Raw genomic sequence first — 23102 nt, forward strand, 5'->3', positions numbered from 1 at the left:
CCTTTTTTCTCCCTAAACTGGTTGAATTCTGTGATACAGTTCTACCTGTGCTGCATCTCTATTCCTCCCCATTAGTGTGTGTAATTTTTAGCTGAAGTTCTGCCTTTCATTTTATCTTTTTCTTACTGAAAGTGGTTGTTCCCTTTCACCTTGCAGTACATGAGACACATTCTCTACTGTAAAACAGCACTTTTGTCATATGTTTCACAGACAGATACAAAAATTTTGTAGTCTGACAGCATAAGTAGGTGCAAGATAAAAATATATATAATGAAAAAACCCTATGTTCAAGTATTGACTTGAAATAGCCAAGCGCAGTATTTTTAGCATTCTTCACACCAAGGCTTCACTTCCCTTTCAGAATAGCACAAACACCCATCAGTCATGATTGTGTGATTGGTTTGTGTCTCTTTCCCAAGATGTCTGGGTGACCTCAGTGCTTGAAAGTCCTGTAACTTTCAAATCGTGCCATGTTTCTTAAATGACCTTAAATAATAACTTTGAAAGTATTACATAGGTTAAATACTGATGAAAAGTGTCGCTTGTTCTTTGCAAAGCTTCTCAGAGATTTGAGAGCAGAAGCAAGGAAGCAAAATTTTTGAGATTGCAGAGAAGAAAATTTGGTTGAAACAGGCCATGTGAAGGTTTTAATGGTCATTAGATGTACATGTGTCTCAGGGCAGGTGAACTACAGTGCTAGTAACTCTTCTATTCAAATGTTTAGCCCATGTTCCCCCTCTCCTGTGGTAGCTCTCTCATTTTTGATTAGAGTGATTGGATTTTTAATGAACTCTGGAAGAAATATGTCTAAATATAGTTTAGTTATGCAAACATGAAGTAGCTTCTACCACCAAACCTGCTGATATTTTCAGATCTGCAGATAAGGAGATGAAAGGGCCCACAAGGCTCATTGAGTCCAGCTCTTGGCCCTGCACAGGACATCCCCAAGTGTCACACCGTGTGTGGGGGAGCATTGTCCAAACACTTCTTGAGCTCTGGCAAGCTCAGTGCTGTCACCACAGGATATGTGTATTTGAGTAATGCATCAGTTGAGATGCTGCTTGAAGGTCTACTGGAGCACTCTCTGACTTCATCTGTTACCTTTATTAAGTTATTTAGTGCTACTTTGCAGGTGATCAGGACTGATAAAGCTTAAAGCGAAGAAATACTAACATGTTGGCCACCTTGTAGGGCTACATAGGATAATCAAATTCATAATTCACTTTGGCCATTAAAGACACGTGACAGTTCCAAGTGAACAATTTCCTTTAGGTATTCCTATTTATGTGCTAGTTATGTTTGTTCATTTTTGCCATCTGAGAATGTGAAACCACTTTGTTGACATAAAGAGGTCACCTGCCGTGAGTGAGACAGACTTTACAAACAGGGAGTGCTGTATACAGAGGTGGCAGTGAGTCTCATGCTTTCAGAGTACAGGAAAGCTGACATTTTATTGTTTTTTCTCTTGTTAGAGTTCTTTTCTTCAAAGTCAGTGGATCACTTTATGGGCAATATGTAAATTTGGGTGTTATGTGGATTTTATTGTAGTTGAATAATTATACTTCAGGCTCTTTGGTTGTTGAGTAGTATTTAGTCTGAGACAGATTGATTTCATCCACTTACTCCTGAATGACCATTATAGAAACTGCCTGTTAGTTATCAGAAGATAACTGAGGGAAACTTCAGGTGTATATTGCATAATTTTTTACACATACACTTGTGTATGTATATCTATATATACTGTGACCTTACTAATTGAGAGCTTTAAGGAAGAGAAGACTGTGTGTACAAACAATGCTTGATTTCTGGTGAGAAGCTTACCTAAAAATATCTCTTACTGTTCAGGATGGCACCAGAAGTTGCTGCAGTAGAAAGGAAAGGTGGCTATAACCAACTCTGTGATCTGTGGGCAGTTGGAATAACTGCAATAGAGCTTGCTGAACTTCAGCCTCCAATGTTTGACCTACATCCAATGAGGTTAGTAAGGGGTTAGAGCTTGGTGGTAAATGCAGCTACTTAAATAATCCATTGGAAGAGATGGCTGTGTGTGCTTGTGGGTTTTGGGTGTATTGCAAGGGCACTGGGCTGGGAGGGTTGTGATTGAACAGAAATTGGACAGAAATTGTAACAACTCCTTCTGGTGCATAAGTGTATAAAGTCCTGGTTGAGTCTCTTAAACTGATGTGGCTTCTTGCTGCCTATTAAATGAAGTGTTTAATAATTTATCTCATGTGTACTGCAGCATACCCACAGAAATGCTGTTGTTCTTTTTTTTTCAGAGCACTTTTTCTAATGACAAAAAGCAACTTCCAACCTCCTAAATTAAAGGACAAAATGAAATGGTAAGTGCTTTTTTGTTTCAGTAGATAATGAATGTACTGCACTTGGAAATTGATTTTAATGTTTAGCACTTTGTTTTACAGGTCCAATAGTTTCCATCATTTTGTGAAAATGGCACTTACAAAAAATCCTAAAAAAAGACCTACAGCTGAAAAGTTGCTACAGGTATAAATTTATGTATGAGGGGTCTTTTATAAAGTTATAAAATTAAAATATGCTTAGTGTGAGTGGCTGGAATTTTAATCTCTGTGTTTCCCTCTGTGTTTCAGCATCCCTTTGTTACCCAGCCATTAAATCGAAGTCTTGCCATTGAACTTTTGGACAAAATGAATAATCCTGATCATTCCACTTACCATGATTTTGATGATGATGATCCTGAGGTAGGAGTATCTTCTAATCATAGAATCAGGTTAAGTTTTTGTTTGCCACCAAAACTAAGTTATTTATTGGGCCTCGGGACTTTTTGTGATCTGGGAATAGTCTCAGGGGTTGCTTTACTTTTAGTTGTGCTCTTTCACTCATACAGGCACTTAGCAAAAATAATTATATTTTTGGGAAGGGAAGATTGAAGAAAAAGAGATTTAAATGCCTCAAAATTTTGTTCATTGCTGTTCTTCAGCAATTTGAAACAGTAAATGTGATCTGCTTCTCCAGTCCTGAGTTCTGTCATGCATTCTGCTGTATGTTTCTTTGTGAAGTTATGTTTCCATCTGCAAAGAAAGCATTCATAAAACTGATTCATAAACCTGTGTAGGAGAGAATGATCCTATAGTTGTTTATGTGCAGTGGTTTGATGTGTGTTTTTTGCAGATTATATTTTTCCATCTTAGGATACTCTGAAACTTGATTTTACTTACAGTTTTGTCAAAGACTTTCTGCTCAAATAGCTGGGAAAAAGTGGTATGCTTATGTAAGATGATAAACAGCACAGGACTGAAGTGTTTAATAAATAAGAGAAAAGAGATAAATATTCTTTACTTCATCCTGTCTCATACTTTCCTGCACGTTAGTGAATACTTTTCAAATGTTTACAGTTCCCTAACTGATGGCCCTTTTTTTGAATAAAAATGTAATCCTTTTAACACAAATGCCATTGATTCCTTAATTACATATTTTTGGTTCTTTTTGGTGGATAAACTGATCTACAAATGCTTTCAGAGGAAAAGAAGCTTAAAAGAGGCAACTAATTTTCAGATTTTACAAATTAAATGAGCTTTTACTTTTACCCACTTGAACAGAAAAGACCAGTTGACTTTCACCAAGTCTTTCTTAAAAGCTAAAATAAAAAGTGTGGAAAGAAGCCAAAGTGAAATAGATAATTTTTTTGTGTTATGGAGTGCAGTGCTTACACATTTTCCAAATACGAGTGAAAGAAATGAAGGCATAAGGATGAAATAATAGTCAATACTTTTAAAAGCAAATGTACATGGTGGGAGTGGGAGAAAAATTTAGTAGATTTTTCTGATTAAAAAAAAAATTAGAAGTCAAACACACAAGAACTCCCTTAATGTAGTTGGCTTTCAGGTTACTTAAGAGAAAGGTGTCTGATTCCACATGGGGTCTGCACTGAATAATTTGGATCTTGTCACCATAAGCTCTTTACTGTCCTTTAGTCCTCTCTCTGCTCAGTGATGAGTAAGAGCTGTGAGGCCTTTTAAGAGGTGTTTCTTAGCTTACAAACTAGTGTTCCCTCTTATATGTCCCTTGTGACTTAGCATTAAGAAGGTTCTTCTGTTGTCTACTATATGACTTATCAACTGCACCATAATGAAGTGTGGTATCAGAAGCAAAAGCTGTGCCTTTTCTGGGGAGAAGCTTAGCAAGTTTTGTATTTCAGATGAAGACTCTCACCACAGGCAGGGCACTCCTTGGCATTGTGGTCTTTCTGATAATAAAAACAAGTGTAGTAAGAAGTGTATGTGCTTCTTTTACGCACAATTTAAATTTCTTCAAAACTCACCTGCTCACAGAGGCAGCTGGAGATATTAATTTGGGGTTGGCCAGTCCTGTGCTTGTCACAATTGCCTGAATGCATCCATCAAAAATCAAAAGAAGTGACAAAACGTGATACAACATAACATAATCCAAAAACACCATTGAGAATTGAGAGCTTCAGGCCTACTCCCTAGTTTGTTTAGAGCTATGGATTTTTTTGGGTGGTGGTGTTAATGTTTTGAGATTTTTTGATGGCTTGTTTTTCTTTTTTGGAGATGAGAAAGCTTTTCTCTCTGTCAGTGGTCTTTGAAGGCAGGTCTGCTGCCCACTGTGGTGACAGGTCTTCACTTGGCCTGTGCTGCTTTTAGGGGGATGCAATCTGTTACTGCTTGGGTAGTCTGCAGAGCTGTGAAGTAGATCTGAATTAGCCACCACTCTGAGGAGTACCATGCTACATTTTTATATAATTCGAAACTCAAAGGTGAAGTGTTTAATGTGTGAAAACTAAAACCCATCCCATTATTTGGGTATAATTAAAAAGGTTCTTCTGTTCATGCAGTTGTTGTTCATTTAGCAACTGTATCTGAAACTGACATTTCCAGTATTTTTCCCTACCCCAGCTCATGGAGGGCTTGACTTAATTTCCCATTTAGTCATGGACAGGATTGCTGCTTGGAATTCTGGACTTAGGAGATGTTGACAATTGCCTGTTTTCCCTATTTCTATGACAGTGATTCTGAGGATAAGTGTGATATTAGCTGAAAAGGTTGCAAAGAGGAAGATGCTCATGTTTTATGCCTAGCACACCACAAATTTTGGGGATAAGATTGCTTTTGAGGTCTGTGCCATGATGGAAATTGTGCCCAAATGGTATTTGTGTCAGGAAGTTATCCTACATTCCTTTGTCCTCCTGCACAGGTCAGATGCCAGGTGTTTGTATCAGCCTGTTGTCAGTGCAGGTATTTCAAGGTTGAGGACTTTGTCCTGGACTGAGAGATGAAGATCTGATCCCGAATGTAGTTCTGTGGTCATGGAGAAGATGATAGGAGGACAGGCTCTGTCTGTTGTGCAACACAGGCATCTGTGTCAGTGTGCAAGTGCTCACGCAGTATTGCTGCAGAGGTGAAAATACATCCTAGTCCTGCTCCAGCTGGGCTCCTGGTGCTGGAATTGCAGATGCACACACATCAGACATGACCAGGCAGTGCCTCTTAATGAAAGATTATAAATGAGCAACATTTCAGCACATGGTATTAGATCAAACCTTGACATGCTGTAGCCAACCATTTTCGAAGCCCAAAGAGTGCACAACAGACAAAATGAACTGTGGAAGGGAAAGATTGACACAAGCTGTGAGGAAAAGAAAAAAAAAAGACCTGCTGGTGAGAGTGGAGAAAATACAAATCCACAGTCTGTAAATCTCTGCAGTTTCAAGGAAGAGCGAAGTGAACAAAAATGGGAGGTGAAACACCATGTACATGTGTTGGATCCTAACAGGAATCAAGGAAGTAGTGTGTGATGAAAAGGGAAAGAGGGAAATCATGTTTGCAGATAGTATTTTAGGAATGAGCAGAGTCTCTGAGCTATTCATGACTCTGAAAGTACAGCAACAATAGTGTTAGTAACAAAAGGGTGATTCACACGCAAAGACGCTCACCATGGACCCTGAGGCAGTGAACAAGGGTGCAGAATGCCCCCACGTTTCTAAGAGAACTTGCAGTGGTGAATGTAGAAAGAAGAGGGAAAATCCAACAGAGGCAAAAAAAGAAAACCAGGTCGTAAAGTGCAGAACACTTCATCCTGTAGAGAAGTAAATCGAAATTGAAATTCAGGGAAAAATTAGAAGTGGAATATAAATATGAAGGTGAATTTGTAGAAATTTTGCCACTACCTTTCTTGCCGCACAGCAGAGTACCAGGAATACTCCTTTCTATTCAGCTTTATAAACCTCAGGTAGATTTCTCATCTGCTTAAATAACGGAACTGATGACATTTTAGAAAATGCTGGGAAAATTATTTCAGTATCTCATGGAATTAAATCTGCCACTAAGTCAGATTTAGTCTTACTGATAATTTTGAAAACTACCATTACTCTTAAACTGAATGGTGAAAAAAAAAAATGTTGTATGAGCAAAGAGAAAAGCTGGCCAGCTTTAGCTTTACTTGCTCAAATGCAGTGTTCTAAAATCCCTTATACTGAAGGCACTCAACAGTTAAAATGTCTCCAAATAAGACTAACTTTAATATATTAAAAAATGCATACAATCTTTACATTTAGGTTTCACTTGATTTTTTTTGATGCTGTGCTAAAGAAGCCTGCTAAAAAGTGTTACACAATACAAGGTTTCAAGTGAATATATTTTAGTATTAAAATATTTTATTTTTCTCTTCTAGCCTCTTGTTGTGCCTCACAGAATTCATTCAACAAGTAGAAATGGGAGAGAAGAAAAGACACGTTCTGAAATAAACTGTAAGCCTGTGTAATGTGACAGTATGATGTATTTAATCATTAATATTATTTCAGCTGGTATTTTGGATATCTGACATACATAGAAACATTTTTAATGATACATAGGAAAATAAAAGCTTAGACTGTTTCACTTAAGGATATAAGTTGTGTAAAATATTTTTATACACCCTTTGTCAGCACTTCAGCAGAGTTCATTATTGTTTCATCTTAATGGAACAAGACACAGCCTGAGCTCTTCTGAGAGCTGATTGACATAGTTTTATATGTTACTCCAGGAAAGATATTCAGACCAATGCCAGATTCAACTGGGTAACAGAATGACAAAGGGTTATTCTTTCTTCCTTAATTTAGGATCTTGGATTTGCTTTTGAATTGAAACAATCACACAGAGGTCAGGAAGGGAGGAGGTTGATCATTGGCCATTAAAAGCAGATTCCATCCCCCAAGTTGTAGTAATTATTTTGCTTGAATTAAATACTTAGAGCTTTAGCTGTCTTTTCTTAAGGTAAAATTGAGAGTAGGAGTGTTCAAGAAGTCCTGCCAGAGTTGTCCTAGAAGATGTGTTTAATTCACACCAAACTTTATTCAGCACTCTTTAGTGCTAGTGAGTCTCTCAGAAGAGCAGATCCAACAGTGAATTCACATAATGAATAGTTTTTTTCTATAAAGTACAGCTGTATTGCACCTCTGAAGAGGACACTTCACTGCTCTATTTGCTCAGTGGTTTTCCTGTTCCTTCTAATGAGAAGGTGAGGCAAATGGCGATTGGGCTGCCTTTGTGATAGAAGAGTACTTTCTGTGCCCATTAGTTTTTCTAGCAGTCACAAGTTTGGTATGTCCATGTGTCACAAGTTTCTGTCAGTGGGGATATGATACACTCATTAAACTGGATTTTTCTTCTTTGTTAGCCTTTGAAGCCAAGTCTTTTCTAACTGGAATCCAACTTCTAGTTTTCCTTTTCTTCTCTTTAGTTGGCCAGGTAAAGTTTGATCCACCATTGAGGAAAGAGACAGAACCACATCATGAATTCGTGAGTAACAAGCAGCATGGGCTATGCACTACACATAAATCCCTACAAATATCTGTGGGGGAGGAGAACTCCAAGACGTGTAGCATGTTTCCTTGGTACTACTGAACTTGTTAGTGATTTTACTGACAAGTTGTGACATAGTGGGTTTTTTGTGCCATTACATTCCCTATAGGTAGCAAACCTCCTTATTTGTGGTTTCTGCCAGGTGTGCTGTATGTGCTAAGCAACTGCTTTGTGTTGCAGCTTTCCTCTATCCTTTATCCCTCACTGCCCAGTATACCATTCCCTTTATTGGCAGAGCTTTTTTTTAATTGTAGAGTCCTTGTGTGTGCTCATCTGTTTCTCTCCCTTGTTCTTGTATTGACAATGGAAATAATAAAACTGAGAGCTTGGGGAAGAGGTATGATGCATTTTAAAAGACTTTCCTCTGTGTATAATCCTTCTGTGGCCCTGCATCACAGCTGAGCCATGCTGAGTCTGGCAGCTATTTTCTGTCAAGGTGTATTGCCAGTGGTTTCCTCCTGTGGACCCATCAGTACAAGGGGTGTGAGAACTCAGGCTGTGAGGGAAGAGATGTCTGTGCTGTCTCACAATGGCAGTAGCTTCCTCTCTTCTATGGAGGCTGTTGCTTTCCACATTTGTGCACTTGGGCAGTTTCTTCACATTCCTGGATAAAAAGACACTCCTTTGGTTCCTCACTGCAGACTTACGTGTTCTCTCTGTTTTTCTAAGGCAGGTGTTAAGGAGAAAAAGTTGGCTTAGTAAATAGGTGGGAGGGACACTGGCTTTGCTCAGAGTTGGTTTTTGGAAGGGTGTGTACTTAGGAATGTACTTCTGTAGCCTACAAACCACATGTGAGTCGGATTTCTGACATAGACTTCCTTGTGGTGCTCTGAGGTTGTATTGAAATAATCCTTCCAAGTGCTTTGCCCTTTGGTAGTGGGTCAGCAGACTCTGGGTGTAAGAGGTTGTATTTAATCTTGCTTGTCCTCAGAACTGACTGGACAGGGAGCCTCAGTTTCTGGTGCCTGTTTGAGATGGAGGAGAACAGCTTACCAAATCACACATAGGATTTAGACAGGTATTTCAGATGTGTTACTTAGATTTTGGCATAGCTGCATAACAGCATTATTTAGGAGCCCTGGTTACATAAGCTTTTATTAAATATGATAATGAAGGCAGTGCTTCCACTACAAACCCATCATTTAACTCAAAATTATTTTTGAACTTATTCCAAGCTATTTTGTCTTTGCTTCCCTGTTGTAAAGAAAATACAATTGGAAGCATTGTGTAGTTGAAACTGCCATGCTCTTGCTCATTAAGAGTTTTATTTATACACACATAGAATTATAATTGTAAAAAGATGTTAGTGGAGAGGTTGAAGTTTTAAAAATACTTTTCCCATTTCTTTCTTTTTATCAGTCACTGACGATACAAACCATAGTCGATAACTCCGTGGGGCAGTGGTGCTTTTATTGCACCTTAGGAACTTGAGCTGCTAAACTGGAGAGAGATTTTGTAAGGGGTTGAAAGCACAGCTTTTGAGAGCAGTTCTTTGACAGGTGTTCTGGAAGGGAGGAATCAAGCCTTTTCCTAACACTGTGTGTTAGCAGTTAGGACCTTTGTACTTTGGAATCTCAGAAGTTCTTGCTGCTTGGTGAAGGGACTTGAACCATCCAGATGAATTCTGCTGATAAGAAAATATCTTAGTATTGTTTGTTCTGGTCAGATGTTGCATATATGAGACCTGTCCAAGGAACTTGCCTCATCTCCCTGTCTATACAGAACACTTGGTAACTGTTAGTTTGAATCTTTCTTAAGAGGAAAATTAACTGCTCCATGCATTGTGTCAGAAAGAAGCATGCAGACCTGATACAGACAGATGTGTGATTTCAAAAATAATGATATTGAGTCCAGAGACCAAATTAAAAGCATATAGTTATAGATTAGCTGAAGAACCAATGGACAATTTAAATTGGCATGGCAAATTGCAAACAAGTGACCTATTCAAAGAATGGAAGCTTTAGCTAAGAGCCTTAGCACAAACCAATCTGTGGGAGAAGTTTGTAACAATCTGCCCACTCTGGCAAAGGAAGTCTTTGAAATGGAAGTGGGAGCAAGAGATGACTGTCTCTTCCTCCAGCAGTAACAGTGTGGATCTGTTTTCATTAAAGCAGTTCTGATGCTTTTGCTTCTGTCTCACCAAGCATGCTTAAAATTGCACTCAGTCACTTTGGTGTGTGAGTGCACAAAGCCCTGGACCCCTGCAGCATGAGAAGTTACTGTCAGTGCTGCACTGAGGTGTTGAACTGAACTCTTGCTGGGACAGTTTGTCACACATTACCACAGCTCAGCTGATGAACAGTAATTCATCATTTTGGTATTTAGTGATGTGACCTTAGCTGTGTTTTACCTCCGTTGCGAGAACTGTCTTAACATGGTTTTGAGTTTCAGCTAACAGTATCTCTTTTTTTAGCAAGAAAAATTACATTTATGTGCATCTGACTTTCAGTCACAATATAAATAATTTGCTTTTCTTGATCTCTATCTAATGAACAGCCTGACAGTAGCGATTTTTTGGACAATTCAGAAGACATATACTACACTGCAAGATCTAACCTGGTATTTCTCGTCTTATGCCTTTCTTTGTCAGTGTTAGTTTTGTCCTTGTTTTCCTTTTACAAAGTTCATGTTTTGTCCTGTTGGTGTAGTAGTGGTGTTTTCATCTGTAAAAATCATTAAATGTAGCTATTAGTCTGTATATGTATTTCTGTAGTGTAGAAAAAAGTTCTTATTGTGTGCAGCATTGACAGTATTATTCATATTTACTTATAGAATATACATATTCTTATAAAAGGGGCTCAGTGTTATGCATTCATGCATTCATTGTAATTTCTTTACTGCCATACTATGCATAATTTGTTTGTTTTTTGGAGGGTGATTGAATATAGAAGAAACATTTTCTTGATATTTCTGTCTGGTAGGTTCTTTTTAAATGGTCCCATGCAAGACTATAAAATTATGTAAGTCTGTGAATTCTCCAGATGGTAATTATGTTACAGAATGAATATACACTTCATAGAAATAACAGAAAATGGGCTCATGATTGTTTTCAATGGCATTTGGCATTATTTAAAGTCTGATAGATTTTCCAAATTTTCTGTAGTTGCACTGCTAAAAAATTTGGTTCATTAGCATCACACTGTGGAAATTACTCTAGGAAGTGAGTTTTCTTATGTCTCTCTGCTCTTTGTGTAGTTAGACAGACTGTTGAGAAAAAGGAAGAAACATTCTGTAGTAAATTAAGAGCATTAATCTATAACTTTTTTGGATTCGTGATATATTTAATATAAGTGCACTGAGAGGAAGATGAGAGACTGGGGTGTTTGAGAATGTCTTGGGTTTTATGTGATTTTTTTGTTTTTAGGGGTTTTTTTGTTTGTTACATCATCTGTTGGCCTGGTGTGACTTGAATCTGCCAGAAACATAGTTAGTGAAAGCTTAGACTGTCTTTGCCTTTCTTGGAAAGAAATTTGTGTATTGCTTCCTTAAAAGAATGTTTCACAAATTGTTTTGAGATTAGTAGCTTAGATTTCCCTACCTGGTGGCAACACCCCATCCTGTGCAGTGCCTCTTGTTTTGAGAGTGTGCTTTTGGCTTTTCAGTTTGGTTTGCTTTTGGTTTCCTCTTTACTGTTTAACACTTTTTAATTTTAATTTTGTTTGTTTGTTTGTTTGTTTAAGGCTACTTTCAGTGTTGTCACATATCTTGCTAGCCTGGTGTTTGTGGGTCTAGGAACAGAATGAGAACATATCTCATAACTGGACTGTCCTTCTTCTACCCCATGCTGTTCAATACACTCTCCAAAAATTGTGACTATTATAAAACTTACCAAGTACTGTTGTTGGCACAATCGTGAGATGTGTTTTTCAAGTAACTCATCAGCACTTTCTCTATTTCATTGCTTTCTTCACATCCTCCTGTGCTCATTGTGAATCAAAGTGGAGAATTCAGAGTAGTGCACTGCCTATTTGTGAGATTCTTCAGTAAGATCTAACCCGTAGAGGAGATAATTACTAGTTGGTTCATTCTTCTGTAGGATGCACTAATCAGAGATTCTCTGTCTGTCTCCTTCCCTCACTCCTGCTCTGACAGTATTGGTTTCAGATATGTTCATTGAGAAGTGGTATGTGAATTTTTCAAATGTTACCAAGAGGAAACAATTATGCTTTTTCAGAAGCATGATCACCTACTATTGCTGGGCTCTTTCCCTGCTGTTGTACTGGTTTTATAAAATAGCTCATAAGTAAAAACTCAGTTGCAGAGCTAAGATGATAAAAAAAAATTATCATAGATTGAGGCATGTTTTGGGCCATATACAGTTGATGTTGAAAGCAGATTTGGGGATTGAGTGACAGGATTTTGCACAGCTGGATTGATCATGTGGCAGTTTGTGCACATACCTTTCAAATATCTGATGCCTATGATGTGGCTACCCTTAAAATAATTTCTTTTTTCTTCTTCCCTTCCTTCCCCCTAAGCTTTTCTGAGACACCTACCTGGATCTGCCAGAAGAATGGAGAAATTCAGTGCAGGTCTTGTTTGGAGAGAAAACTTTGTATGCAAACCCCAGTACCCCTTAATGCAAATTGCAATCAGAAAGGACAAGATAGTGCTTTTCTTTCTCATCTTCTACAAATACACTCCTTTGATTCACAGCTAAATAAATAACAGACTATTTTTCTCTAGATACATGCTCTTCTGTCTTTCAGGATATATATTTTTTCTTTTTTCTGCAACTAGGCAACAAGTTTCTCAGAAACTTTCTTGGGTACCTTCCATCCTTTGAGGGTTTTTTTTGCACATGCTACTTCCTGTCATTTGGAGTTCTGCATGTTCCTATTTTGTCTTCTTAGTCTTATGTGCACATTAGACTTTGAATAAGGTAGATCTTTTCACCGTCTTTCTGTATATTTTAAAGGCAATTGTTTGGATCCTAGCTCAAATAAGTTGCAGAGTTGAGCATTGCATTTGCAGTGAGCTCAGGAAATGGTCTAAATCAAAGTCAACTTTAAAAATATGTGGTCTTTATTCTGGGACATTTTTAACCTATGCTATTGAACCTAAGTCACAAAAGCTTATTGTTTTTCTGACTCAAAACAAAATGTCACATTGAACCAAATGAAAATATTTTCATTTAGCTTATCCTGGTCTACAGTGAAATTCTGTGGCAAAACATTTTTCTTCCCATTTGTAGTGAGTTGAAAAATAATTCTGGTTCATACACGGAGAACTGTCCCGCACATCTTGTTAAGTGAGAAATACCATCAGAGAATTCCCAAAAAAAGATGAAGTGGAAGGAACCCCTGGTGATCTCTAGCTTCTGCATTTCTCTTTTTTCTTCTTCCCCTCCTTCCCCCTAAGCTTTTCTGAGACACCTACCTGGATCTGCCAGAAGAATGGAGAAATTCAGTGCAGGTCTTGTTTGGAGAGAAAACTTTGTATCCAAACCCCAGTACCCCTTAATGCAAATTGCAATCAGAAAGGACAAGATAGTGCTTTTCTTTCTCATCTTCTACAAATACACTCCTTTGATTCACAGCTAAATAAATAACAGACTATTTTGCTCTAGATACATGCTCTTCTGTCTTTCAGGATATATATTTTTTCTTTTTTCTGCAACTAGGCAACAAGTTTCTCAGAAACTTTCTTGGGTACCTTCCATCCTTTGAGGGTTTTTTTTGCGTATGCTACTTCCTGTCATTTGGAGTTCTGCATGTTCCTATTTTGTCTTCTTAGTCTTATGTGCACATTAGACTTTGAATAAGGTAGATCTTTTCACCGTCTTTCTGTATATTTTAAAGGCAATTGTTTGGATCCTAGCTCAAATAAGTTGCAGAGTTGAGCATTGCATTTGCAGTGAGCTCAGGAAATGGTCTAAATCAAAGTCAACTTTAAAAATATGTGCTCTTTATTCTGGGACATTTTTAACCTATGCTATTGAACCTAAGTCACAAAAGCTTATTGTTTTTCTGACTCAAAACAAAATGTCACATTGAACCAAATGAAAATATTTTCATTTAGCTTATCCTGGTCTACAGTGAAATTCTGTGGCAAAACATTTTTCTTCCCATTTGTAGTGAGTTGAAAAATAATTCTGGTTCATACACGGAGAACTGTCCCGCACATCTTGTTAAGTGAGAAATACCATCAGAGAATTCCCAAAAAAAGATGAAGTGGAAGGAACCCCTGGTGATCTCTAGCTTCTGTTTGAAGTAGGCGCCTGGAATAATTTAACCTGAAGGATATAACACACAGTGAAAAGTGTGGAATTCTACTGTTAAAATGACAGAGGAGTTGAATAAAACTTGGCTTTGATATCTCAGGTTCCAACCTATAATTGTTTTCAGTTGTTACAAATGTAACATTCATTTAGGACTTCTTTAGCAAAGAATTCAGTAAGAGGTTTGCAGTTCCCATGCTGTCTGCACTGTTGTCCTTGCCAGGTGCATTTATACACTTGGTCCTATTTAAATACTTTTGTCATGGTTGGTTTTTGTTTTCTTTTAGCTCATAAATACACTCTGGGTTTAATAATTTGTGATCATATTTGGTAGTTACTTTTAAGAATGTAATGTTTCCACATAGCTATGCTGTGATTTTTATTTAGTTGTGGCAGAAAAGCTAAAATATTGGTATGAAACGATTGAACTAAAGAGATTTACATAGATAACAGAGAACCTTACCCAGGAGCATTTTTCTTAAATTTAAGTAATTTTTCTCCTCACTACACATACGTACATATGGTTTTTCTTTGCTGCAAGCCATGAAGACTCCTATCCTGTTTTAGCTAACATAGCTCTAAAAACATACTGCAGCTATCAGTATTGGATTTCAGAGAGTCTTCATACCTTTTCCAGCTTTAGGTAGTGAAATGGAGCATGATCCTTAGACCACAAGAAAATGAGTGGAAATGGGGGGAAAGGTGCCAGTGGTTTTTGCTCTTGTATTCTCCTCCCCTGTATGTTTTGGGTATTTTCTGCTTGGAAAAAGCAATTAAGAAAATGAGATGTTCAGTTTTAGTGCTAGGAGGCAACGGGACGTTCATAGACAAAATGCATGGAGAACTGAAATACAGAGGAAGAAGGGAACAGTGGTTGTGTAGCAGTAATGCACAGTAAAACCTCACTCAGCCACCAGGGAAGAATTATATTTAGCCTGTTCAAAAAAAAAATACATTCAACTCGATTTTTCTGATGTGATAGGCTATCCAGAGAAATTCAAGAATGCACTTTTTATTGAAATAAAGGCATTAAAATACAGAATACGTCTTAGGTAGTGCTAGGCTCTTTTAAAAATTAACTTTCCTTTGATGAAGCAATGAGATAGGAATTGCTTTGTCATTTTACTGAGCTAGAGATGTGTGCCTTCTTACTTTTTATGTTTAGTAGTCCAAAGGTGATTTGTATTCTTTGAAATTCAGAGTTATGTCCCCAGCATTTTGTACATTTCAAGTCTTAATTTTGTCACTTTGAGTGGTCTTGTTAGATTTCAAGAACAGCACATGTAGGAAGTAACTGAGAATTCCTGGTTTGCTGTATACATTTTGTTTTTGAAGGCCTGAACACTGAAAAATAGATTTCCAGGACAGCCCAGCCCTATAGAACAAGTTGGGCTGATAAGACTGTTAAAGATACAGTAGCGGTTAACTTAAAATTAAATTCTGCAGACAGTAAATAGCAGGTTTTTAAACTTAAGCCACAGAAGGTATTGTAGGTTTGATCATTCCTTGGGATTTTTTTCTTTCATGACATGGCCTTACCATCAAATGTTTTTGAGGAAATCTCTATACTGTTTTTTATACTCTTTTTAGTCATGGATTACGTTGCACTTGTGATTTATCTAAGGGTATGATGTGGCTTTCTACATGTCAGCTTCCTTTAATGTTACCTAAGCTGTTGAGAAGAACTGGTGATTATTCCCTGTATTACCTTTTTTTTCCAAAGCAATCCCTACCAGCCAAGAGCAGTCTGGTCTTGCACACGGATGAGTTGTTTCAGGAATCAGCTGTTGGTAACCTGGGGTTGCCCCTTTGATTCAGTACCAAGGTCATAGACCTCTTCTCATTGCTAGTGGCTGTAGGTCTCAAGATCTATTGGAATATATCTGTCTAGTTGGATTTATTCTGTGTCAATTCTGTCTGATCTAAAATCACAGAATTTGAGTTAACTAACCAGCATTGTTACAATGTATGTATTTTAAATGAAAATATTAATGTAGATTGATGAAGGTGATGGGTAACTTTGCATAAATTAGTAGTTAATGCTAATGTGTTCTTCCCTGTAGAAATCCATAACTTATAAGATTTGATACCTTTATGTGTGGCTTTAAAATAATCTATTGGGTGTTCCGGTGAGTATAACAGCTCACTGGGGGCTTTGCTGGATACATGCAGTTTTTACAAATGTTTCTGTATCAAATGTGTAGCTAGAATAGGTTTAGTTAATATAAAATTATAAATTATCTGTGTATTTGAAATAGAAGGTAGAAGGAAAATTTCTTTCTCTTTTTAAAACCTCTCCAACTCCCAGTATTTATAGAGAACAAAAGGAGAAATTTCCCTGGTAATGGAGTACTTGACCCTACCCTTGGAGTGAAAACCAGCAATATTTAAAGGGATTAGGAAGAGTATGCATGTCCAATTAAAATCATAGTGAAATGTATGTTACACAGCAGTAAACGGAACCAAAGACAGGTTTTGCCCTTTAAAACATTTAGACATAAATAATTCTGGCAGATGTCATCTTTGATAAGGAAAATTACTCTTAAAAGGTCTGGTGGCAGAGAAGAGCTCCTTTTGTTTTAGGTGAATTTATTTATTTTCTCTTAATATTTTCCTTGTCACTGCTGTACAGTGTATCTGTCTGTATCCATACATTGCACTGTGTGTAAATTCAGATGGACAGACATTTTGGGTCTGCCCAGCGTTTTGCAGCATTGAGGTCTTGTCCCTTCAAGGTGAATCTCAGATTTCTGTAACCCCTCAGCAACCCCACTGTCCCAGGGTTACTTTTCTCAACGTTTCCCAGTCTTTCTTCTGGCATCCTCTTACAGAGACTCACACAACCTGTTTAACCTACTTGCTTGTGACTCTGGTGACGCCTTATGTTTCCAATCTTGTGATTTTCTGCTCTAGAGCCTGAATCCTCAAAATATCTGTGCTTGCAGGTGGAAGTTTCTGAGATTGCATAGAAGTAATAGAAGTACTTGGAGCAAAGAAAGTTGAATCTGTTTCTTGCTGGTAGATTGTAGAACATCCACTGATGGTGAGGAGTCAGATCGATAGAGGTAGATGGAGTTTGGTGGTTTGGGGAGATCATTTAATTCTAGAATAAAGATGTATAATAAAGTTGATACAGAGATTAAAAAGTCAGTCTCTCCATGGTTCAGGAAATGCCAGCACCAGGCTTGCATTTGCAATTTTTATTCAGCTCTCTGATCTATACATTCTTTTATGTCAAGTAATTATCAGTTACATAGTGTTTTTTCCACAGTATTTCACTTTGGGAAAATAGGTGAAGTCACTGAAGCAACCAAATGCTACTGACAGCTGTGGTAGACACACCCATGTGCAAACTACTACTTAGCTTTACAGGGCAGACTAAAGGGTGCAGTAAACAACCTGAAACTCCTTGGCAAGCAAAAAAACAATATTTACAGCTTTGTATCGATGTGATTGCCCTTCAGCCTGGAATTGAGGGCTGCAGTGGTTTCTACTTCATCATCTTGGAACACTGGCAAATCTGGTGTGAGACTTTTCCTCTGATTTTTAAAAATGCCCTTTTGGAAGATCAGCCCCATCTAATCCAGATTTATTCCTCTTAAAGCTTGGCTATCTGGTCCTCTTGCTGAAGGGTGACATGCTTTTAGATATGGGTTGCAGCTGAAAGGGGCCTCTTCAACAGAAGGCGTTGGGAGACCTTTAAAATGTTTCCTGAGAAGGAAGAGTGTAGCTCCATTTATCACTAATTTAGGTGATCAGTAGTTTGTTTCTTCTGGTGAATACACTCACTATTTTGGGAGCAAATTTATGCTCATATTTCTCCTGTTGTGATCCACCTGAAGAAAAAAATGGACTGTGATTATAGCAGTATTGTCCCAGCAGATGCAGATTTGATTGTGCTTCAGTGAGATCCCTGTATTCCATTAATGCATTAAATATTTATACCATTATGGTTTTTATTTTAAAATAGTGTTGAAGGCCTGTTAGCACATCTTTTTCTTTGTAGCCTGTACTCCATGATTGCTGGACCATTTGACTTCATTAATTCTGTTTTGGCTTCTTTTTTTCCCAAAGAAAATGGTCTTCCTAACATATGCACATACTGGTATAACCAGAATGATAAAAACACTTACTGTCCTCTCTGCTTATTTTTTAAATGTTTCCATGCCCTAAAGGATTTCAGGCTCCCTGCCAGAGCTACTCCCCTTCTGAAATGACTACTGAATGTGCCAGTGAGGGGTAGCTGGGTTCTCTATGGAATCTGGTAGATTGCAAAGTCCTGAATTTTTTTGTTTCTCTTATTGTTGTATTCTTTTTGTTGTTGTTTTGTTTCCTTTTATGCAGCTGACTTCATTTGAGCAAAGACTCTCTTGTGTGCAAGGAAGGGGCAAAGGTCAGAGTTAAAAGGAATTAGAGGTGGAGCAAACTGGCAGAGAGGAGATTTTTGGGTGCAGTGGGCCTGGAAGTGGTGTTAGGGGGCAGGAAGGCCAGAGAATTCAGCTTATTTGGTATCTCAGGTGTTGCAGAGGGGATAACAGCAGCATGGCATAGGGTGTGTATTGGATGCTCACCTGTTCATCTTAAAAGATTTATTCTCTTATGTTTTAGGATCTACAGCTAGAATATGGTCATGGTCCTCAGTGTGGCTACTTTTTGGGTGCAAATAAGTGAGTAAGCAACTGCATTTTCTGTCTTTAATTCTTTCAAGACTATTTTAATATAAAGACACATTAGCTAAAGCAGATGTAGTGAAATAAGTCAAACTTGTTTCTATCAGTTGAAATTCCAAAATCACTTACTTATTTCTAAAATAATAATAACTCTATTGATACAGAATTGCAGCACTTTTCAGTGTTTGAGGCTGTATTGACCATATTGTCTTTGTGGTGGTGTAAGCTTCCTTTTAAGAGCTGTTATCTTGATCTACTTGTTTATGGAATATTCTGCACGATAGGTCCCACAGAGCACAATTTTACCCCATCTGGGAGCTGCCAGTGATGCTCTTTGACATTACTTTATGCCCTTCTTTATCTTGTAGGGCACTAGGAACATGGAGTTATGGATGCTTTAAAAAATAAAACTTAACCTTTCTTAGCAAGGCCTTTAACTTCATGCTCATACCTTTAATCATCTTGATGTATTAATCATGAAATAATTCTCCATGTAATTTTCCCTTTGCACACAATTGCTTAATTACATTTATGCATGCCAGAATTAGATGCCTACCTTTGATTTGCTAAATTAAATCATACTAAAAATGCAGAAAACCTAAGCATAGAGCATGATATTTTTGCATACTCTTAATTGGGAAAATAATCAGTACTGATAATTTTGGAAATCCTCTTGTCCCTTAGTCCTGTGATTCTTCTCTGTGTTTTCAAACAAAAACATGAGTATGAAGTCCAGAATGTTACAAAAAATTAACCAGGGAAGAATTAATTTATCCTAACAGTAGTTTCATACTTGTCAATCTGTTTTGTTCAGTATTGTGATTTTCTTATGGATTTCTTTTAAATTGGGTAACACAGTCCTTCTTTTACAGTAAGAGGAAAAAGGACCATTGCACTTAATAGCAATACATTAATGAACACACATGAAAGGGTGTTGTGTGAAGACTAAATTTTAAAAATTTGCAGCTATGTTCATTTTTACGTGGATGCTGGATGAATATTCTGAAAGCCAGCTGAAATAACATACTTTGAATTATTTACTGAAAGAATCATAGGTGCTTTTGATAATTGTCCTTGTGTACCACAATTAAATTATGTTCTTGTTCTTATTTAATGCTGAAGGAGTCTCTTAAAATCAGTTGAAGAAGAACTACATCAGCGGTAATTCTATTTCTTTTTTCCTCTTGTATGTGTTTCAGAGGTAATTCATGCATTGATTTTTTTTTTGTCTGTCACAACTGCTTCTTGTTTGTCCCTGTGCTTGCTGAGAGCCTGTGAGAGACACATAGTTGCCTAAATTGCAGCTGTACTTTAAAGAACAGTAATGATTTTTTAAAAGATAGTAAAATTCTATAAAAGAAGTAGATTTTGAGCTCAGAATCTTTTCACAACAGTCAAGGTAAATTTAATACAACTCACTCAACCACAGTATCTTCATTTTCCTAGGGGGCATGTGGCACATTTAGAAGATGATGATGATGCAGATGATGATTCTAAACAGTAAGTCCTTCTTGTAAAAATAAATAAAATCAGATTCTTGAATAGATGAGTATTTGGGGAAAAAAAGATTGAATCACATTCTCTAACAACTCGGGATTCATTTTGCTTGAAGATAGATTTTTCATGTTGTTGCTAGATTACATCACCATAAGTTGTCTTATTCTGCTGATTGTTATCAGTTGGGGGGGTGGAAATATCGTTCCTTGATTGATAGTTTTCTTTTTATTTTCTGTTATGGAACAAAATTTTGGCTTCATTTTGATGAGCCAGTAATATGTCTGACTACAGTCCTAATGCATTCTTTAGAACTGATAACTATATTTCAAAATAAAGCTCATGAAAAGTAGATAAAATATATACACTACAGGCTTTTCTAGATGTTGAGTTTGCTCTGTGTTCTCAACTAGGAGGCTGCTTGTATGGGTGCTTGGTTTTTGGAATAGAGCTGGCTTCCTTTATTCAGAGAGAGCAAGGTTATGTGGCTGCAAAGGCATGTGTCAAATTAATAATGTTCATATTAAATCCCACTGGTATAAGTATTTTTGGGCTCTATTTGATTGATAGATGAGAGCTGAAACAATTTGAAAAGCAAAACCTGTATGTGTAGATTTACATTCCTAAAGAAATCTGGTCTAAAGACAAAAAGGAACAATGCCATTGAGACATAATTTTTGTTTGCTTTCTGTTAATGGGTGATTTGGAAAGCTGTTGCTCATACAGGAAACCTTTAAAACATCTATTATCTATTGCTGGCATCTCTCTCTTGCAGAGAACCAAACTATAATCTCTCTCTTTTTTTTTTTTTTTATTTTTTGAGTCATTTTACTGCTTTTGTGAACCACCTCAGCTTGGTTCCTCCATCCATATGAACCTCTGGATGATTTTTTTGTGTACAGCTCTATTTCTGTTCATTTTTGTTTCATGTTTCTTTTGCCCCCTACACTTCTTGCTCTTTTTGCAGCCAGTACCATCAATTCAGTAATGTTCCAGGGCTTGGAACCTCTTGATCTCTGCTGTCTTGAAGTGCTAGCACTGATTTCTTCGAGTGCTTTGAGATCCTTGCTCCTTGCACGAGCTCCATCAGAACTTTTGAACAGCATTGACTTCAGTTGCTTATGTGGCTGTTGTGTTTCTGTAGATTTTCTTTTTTAGGTTAGGCAAGAAAGAACCTGAGAGATCTTCTGGAGAGGTTCTAATTCATCTGACTCTGGGGACCAGTAGTCACTGATTGTTTTCCAGGATTGTCTTGGTACTGTTTGTTTCTTATGTTATATCATCCTAAGTACTTTTGCCCTAGAGAGAGGGCCTGACAGTGTGTAAAAGCTTGAATCCCTCAACCTCGGGTCACAGATTCTGCATCTGTGCCTTTCTCTTGGTATCTGCTGGAGCCCAAAGATCTGCTGAAGTTACTGGTTCATCTGCCTCATCTTGAATATCTTTCTGTGCAACCCACTGAAGATTCAAGGCTTTGGTTTGATTTATATTCTGTGAGGTGGAGCTGCAGTTGAGGAGCACATGTGACATCAGTTACTTCTCCCTTCAGACCCAGAACAAAACCAGTGAATCCAGTGTACCTCTTCCAGCCCAGACTGGTGCCACTGCATGAAATCGAGTGAGAGTAGCAGCAGAGAATCCATGTTTCAGAGAACAATATAAAGTTATCACTCTTCATTTAATAATTTTGATTGTTTTGCTATTTCTGTTTCTCTCACGTGTAGCAAGACTGCCAATATTTGAATTTCCTGCTTATGGAAAGCAGCAATTACTGGGGCACTGCCCTGCATGGATAGCCTTGACAAGCTGCACCTAAACCCTCTTGTTGAGACGAGGGCACACGGTCCTTTGTACAAACATCTGTCCCATGCATGCCAAATTGTTGCGTTTTTGCTTTCTTTGGCTGCCCAGTAACATTGGTTGTCTGAAATGCAGGAAGAATACAAAAGAAATGGAAATGGAGCTTGAGCCCTTACGTGAGAGGACTTAAACTTGGCCCCATATTACTAAGAGAAGATAATTTCTTCCACCAAAGCAGTTGAAATGCATGACAGAGGGGAAATTGTTCTCAAAATCCCCTTCCAGCTTCTCTGAAATACAAACAACAGATAAGATGCCAGGACAGAAACTCTTAGAAAGAATGAAGCCAACCAGACAAGTTGTTGGCTTGTAAACAAACAGGCAGATATCTTCCTTATTTTTAAATTATGTTCAAAGCAGTAAGATACTGTGGAAGAATGTCAAGTTTCCTGGTTTATTTAGCGGAAATAATTTTCTGTTCCTGAAAGATTAGGAAACAGAACAGTGGAAGAGGTTTTAAAAACATGCAAAATTTCAGAGTTTAGTGTTTTCTTTTTAAATGCAGTGTATTTTTTAAACCACAGAGCCAGGAGAGGAAGAATGCTCCTGGTGCTTCAGCTATGTTGTTTTCTGATAATATCTTGTACTCTTGGACCAAACTGCTCTAGCATGAAAAGTTGTATTTCCCAAGATTTCCATAAAAAAGGAGACTCATCAATCAAAAATCAACCAACCAACCTAAACACGAGGGTAGCCGTCCCCTGCAGATGGATTTTACTTCTATGTGTAAGGCTGTTTTAAGTCATCAGGGTAACTTTTCCAGGGAATGGTCTTCGTTAGTTTTCTTGTAACTCCCCTTCAGCTCACTGATACCCTTAACTTTCTCCTCTCAACAGAGCAAATGTCAGGCCTCTTCTGTTTCTCCCTGCTTTGTTCTGCACAAGTTTGTGCATCTTCAACAAATCAGTTCATGACACTCTGTGCTCTCTGGGGGGAAGATGTGATCCTTGTTTTGAGATAGTATCTGAGGTATAACAAAATGTTTGAAAGTATCTGATGCAGTTACTTGGATATAATAGT

The 23102-nt window shown here is 37.6% G+C and overlaps 1 protein-coding gene across 4 annotated transcripts in view; it reads left to right on the top strand.

Annotated features, from left to right (window-relative positions):
* Positions 1 to 23102, top strand: part of MAP4K3 (mitogen-activated protein kinase kinase kinase kinase 3) — a 66529-nt gene that overhangs the window by 21749 nt on the left and 21678 nt on the right. For 3 of the 4 annotated variants that reach the window (XM_041404211.1, XM_041404212.1, XM_041404214.1), the window contains exons 9-18: positions 1846 to 1977; positions 2280 to 2342; positions 2424 to 2505; positions 2610 to 2720; positions 6670 to 6745; positions 7717 to 7775; positions 10335 to 10397; positions 18667 to 18725; positions 19851 to 19889; positions 20175 to 20228. In XM_041404211.1, the coding sequence (XP_041260145.1) occupies positions 1846 to 1977; positions 2280 to 2342; positions 2424 to 2505; positions 2610 to 2720; positions 6670 to 6745; positions 7717 to 7775; positions 10335 to 10397; positions 18667 to 18725; positions 19851 to 19889; positions 20175 to 20228 (738 nt within the window). The remainder of the gene's footprint in view (positions 1 to 1845; positions 1978 to 2279; positions 2343 to 2423; positions 2506 to 2609; positions 2721 to 6669; positions 6746 to 7716; positions 7776 to 10334; positions 10398 to 18666; positions 18726 to 19850; positions 19890 to 20174; positions 20229 to 23102) is intronic. The other variant, XM_041404213.1, reaches the window with a different exon arrangement.

This window comes from Onychostruthus taczanowskii, unplaced genomic scaffold (genome assembly GCF_017590055.1).
Source record: "Onychostruthus taczanowskii isolate IOZ18803 unplaced genomic scaffold, ASM1759005v1 scaffold21, whole genome shotgun sequence".
NCBI classification, from domain to species: Eukaryota; Metazoa; Chordata; class Aves; order Passeriformes; family Passeridae; genus Onychostruthus; species Onychostruthus taczanowskii.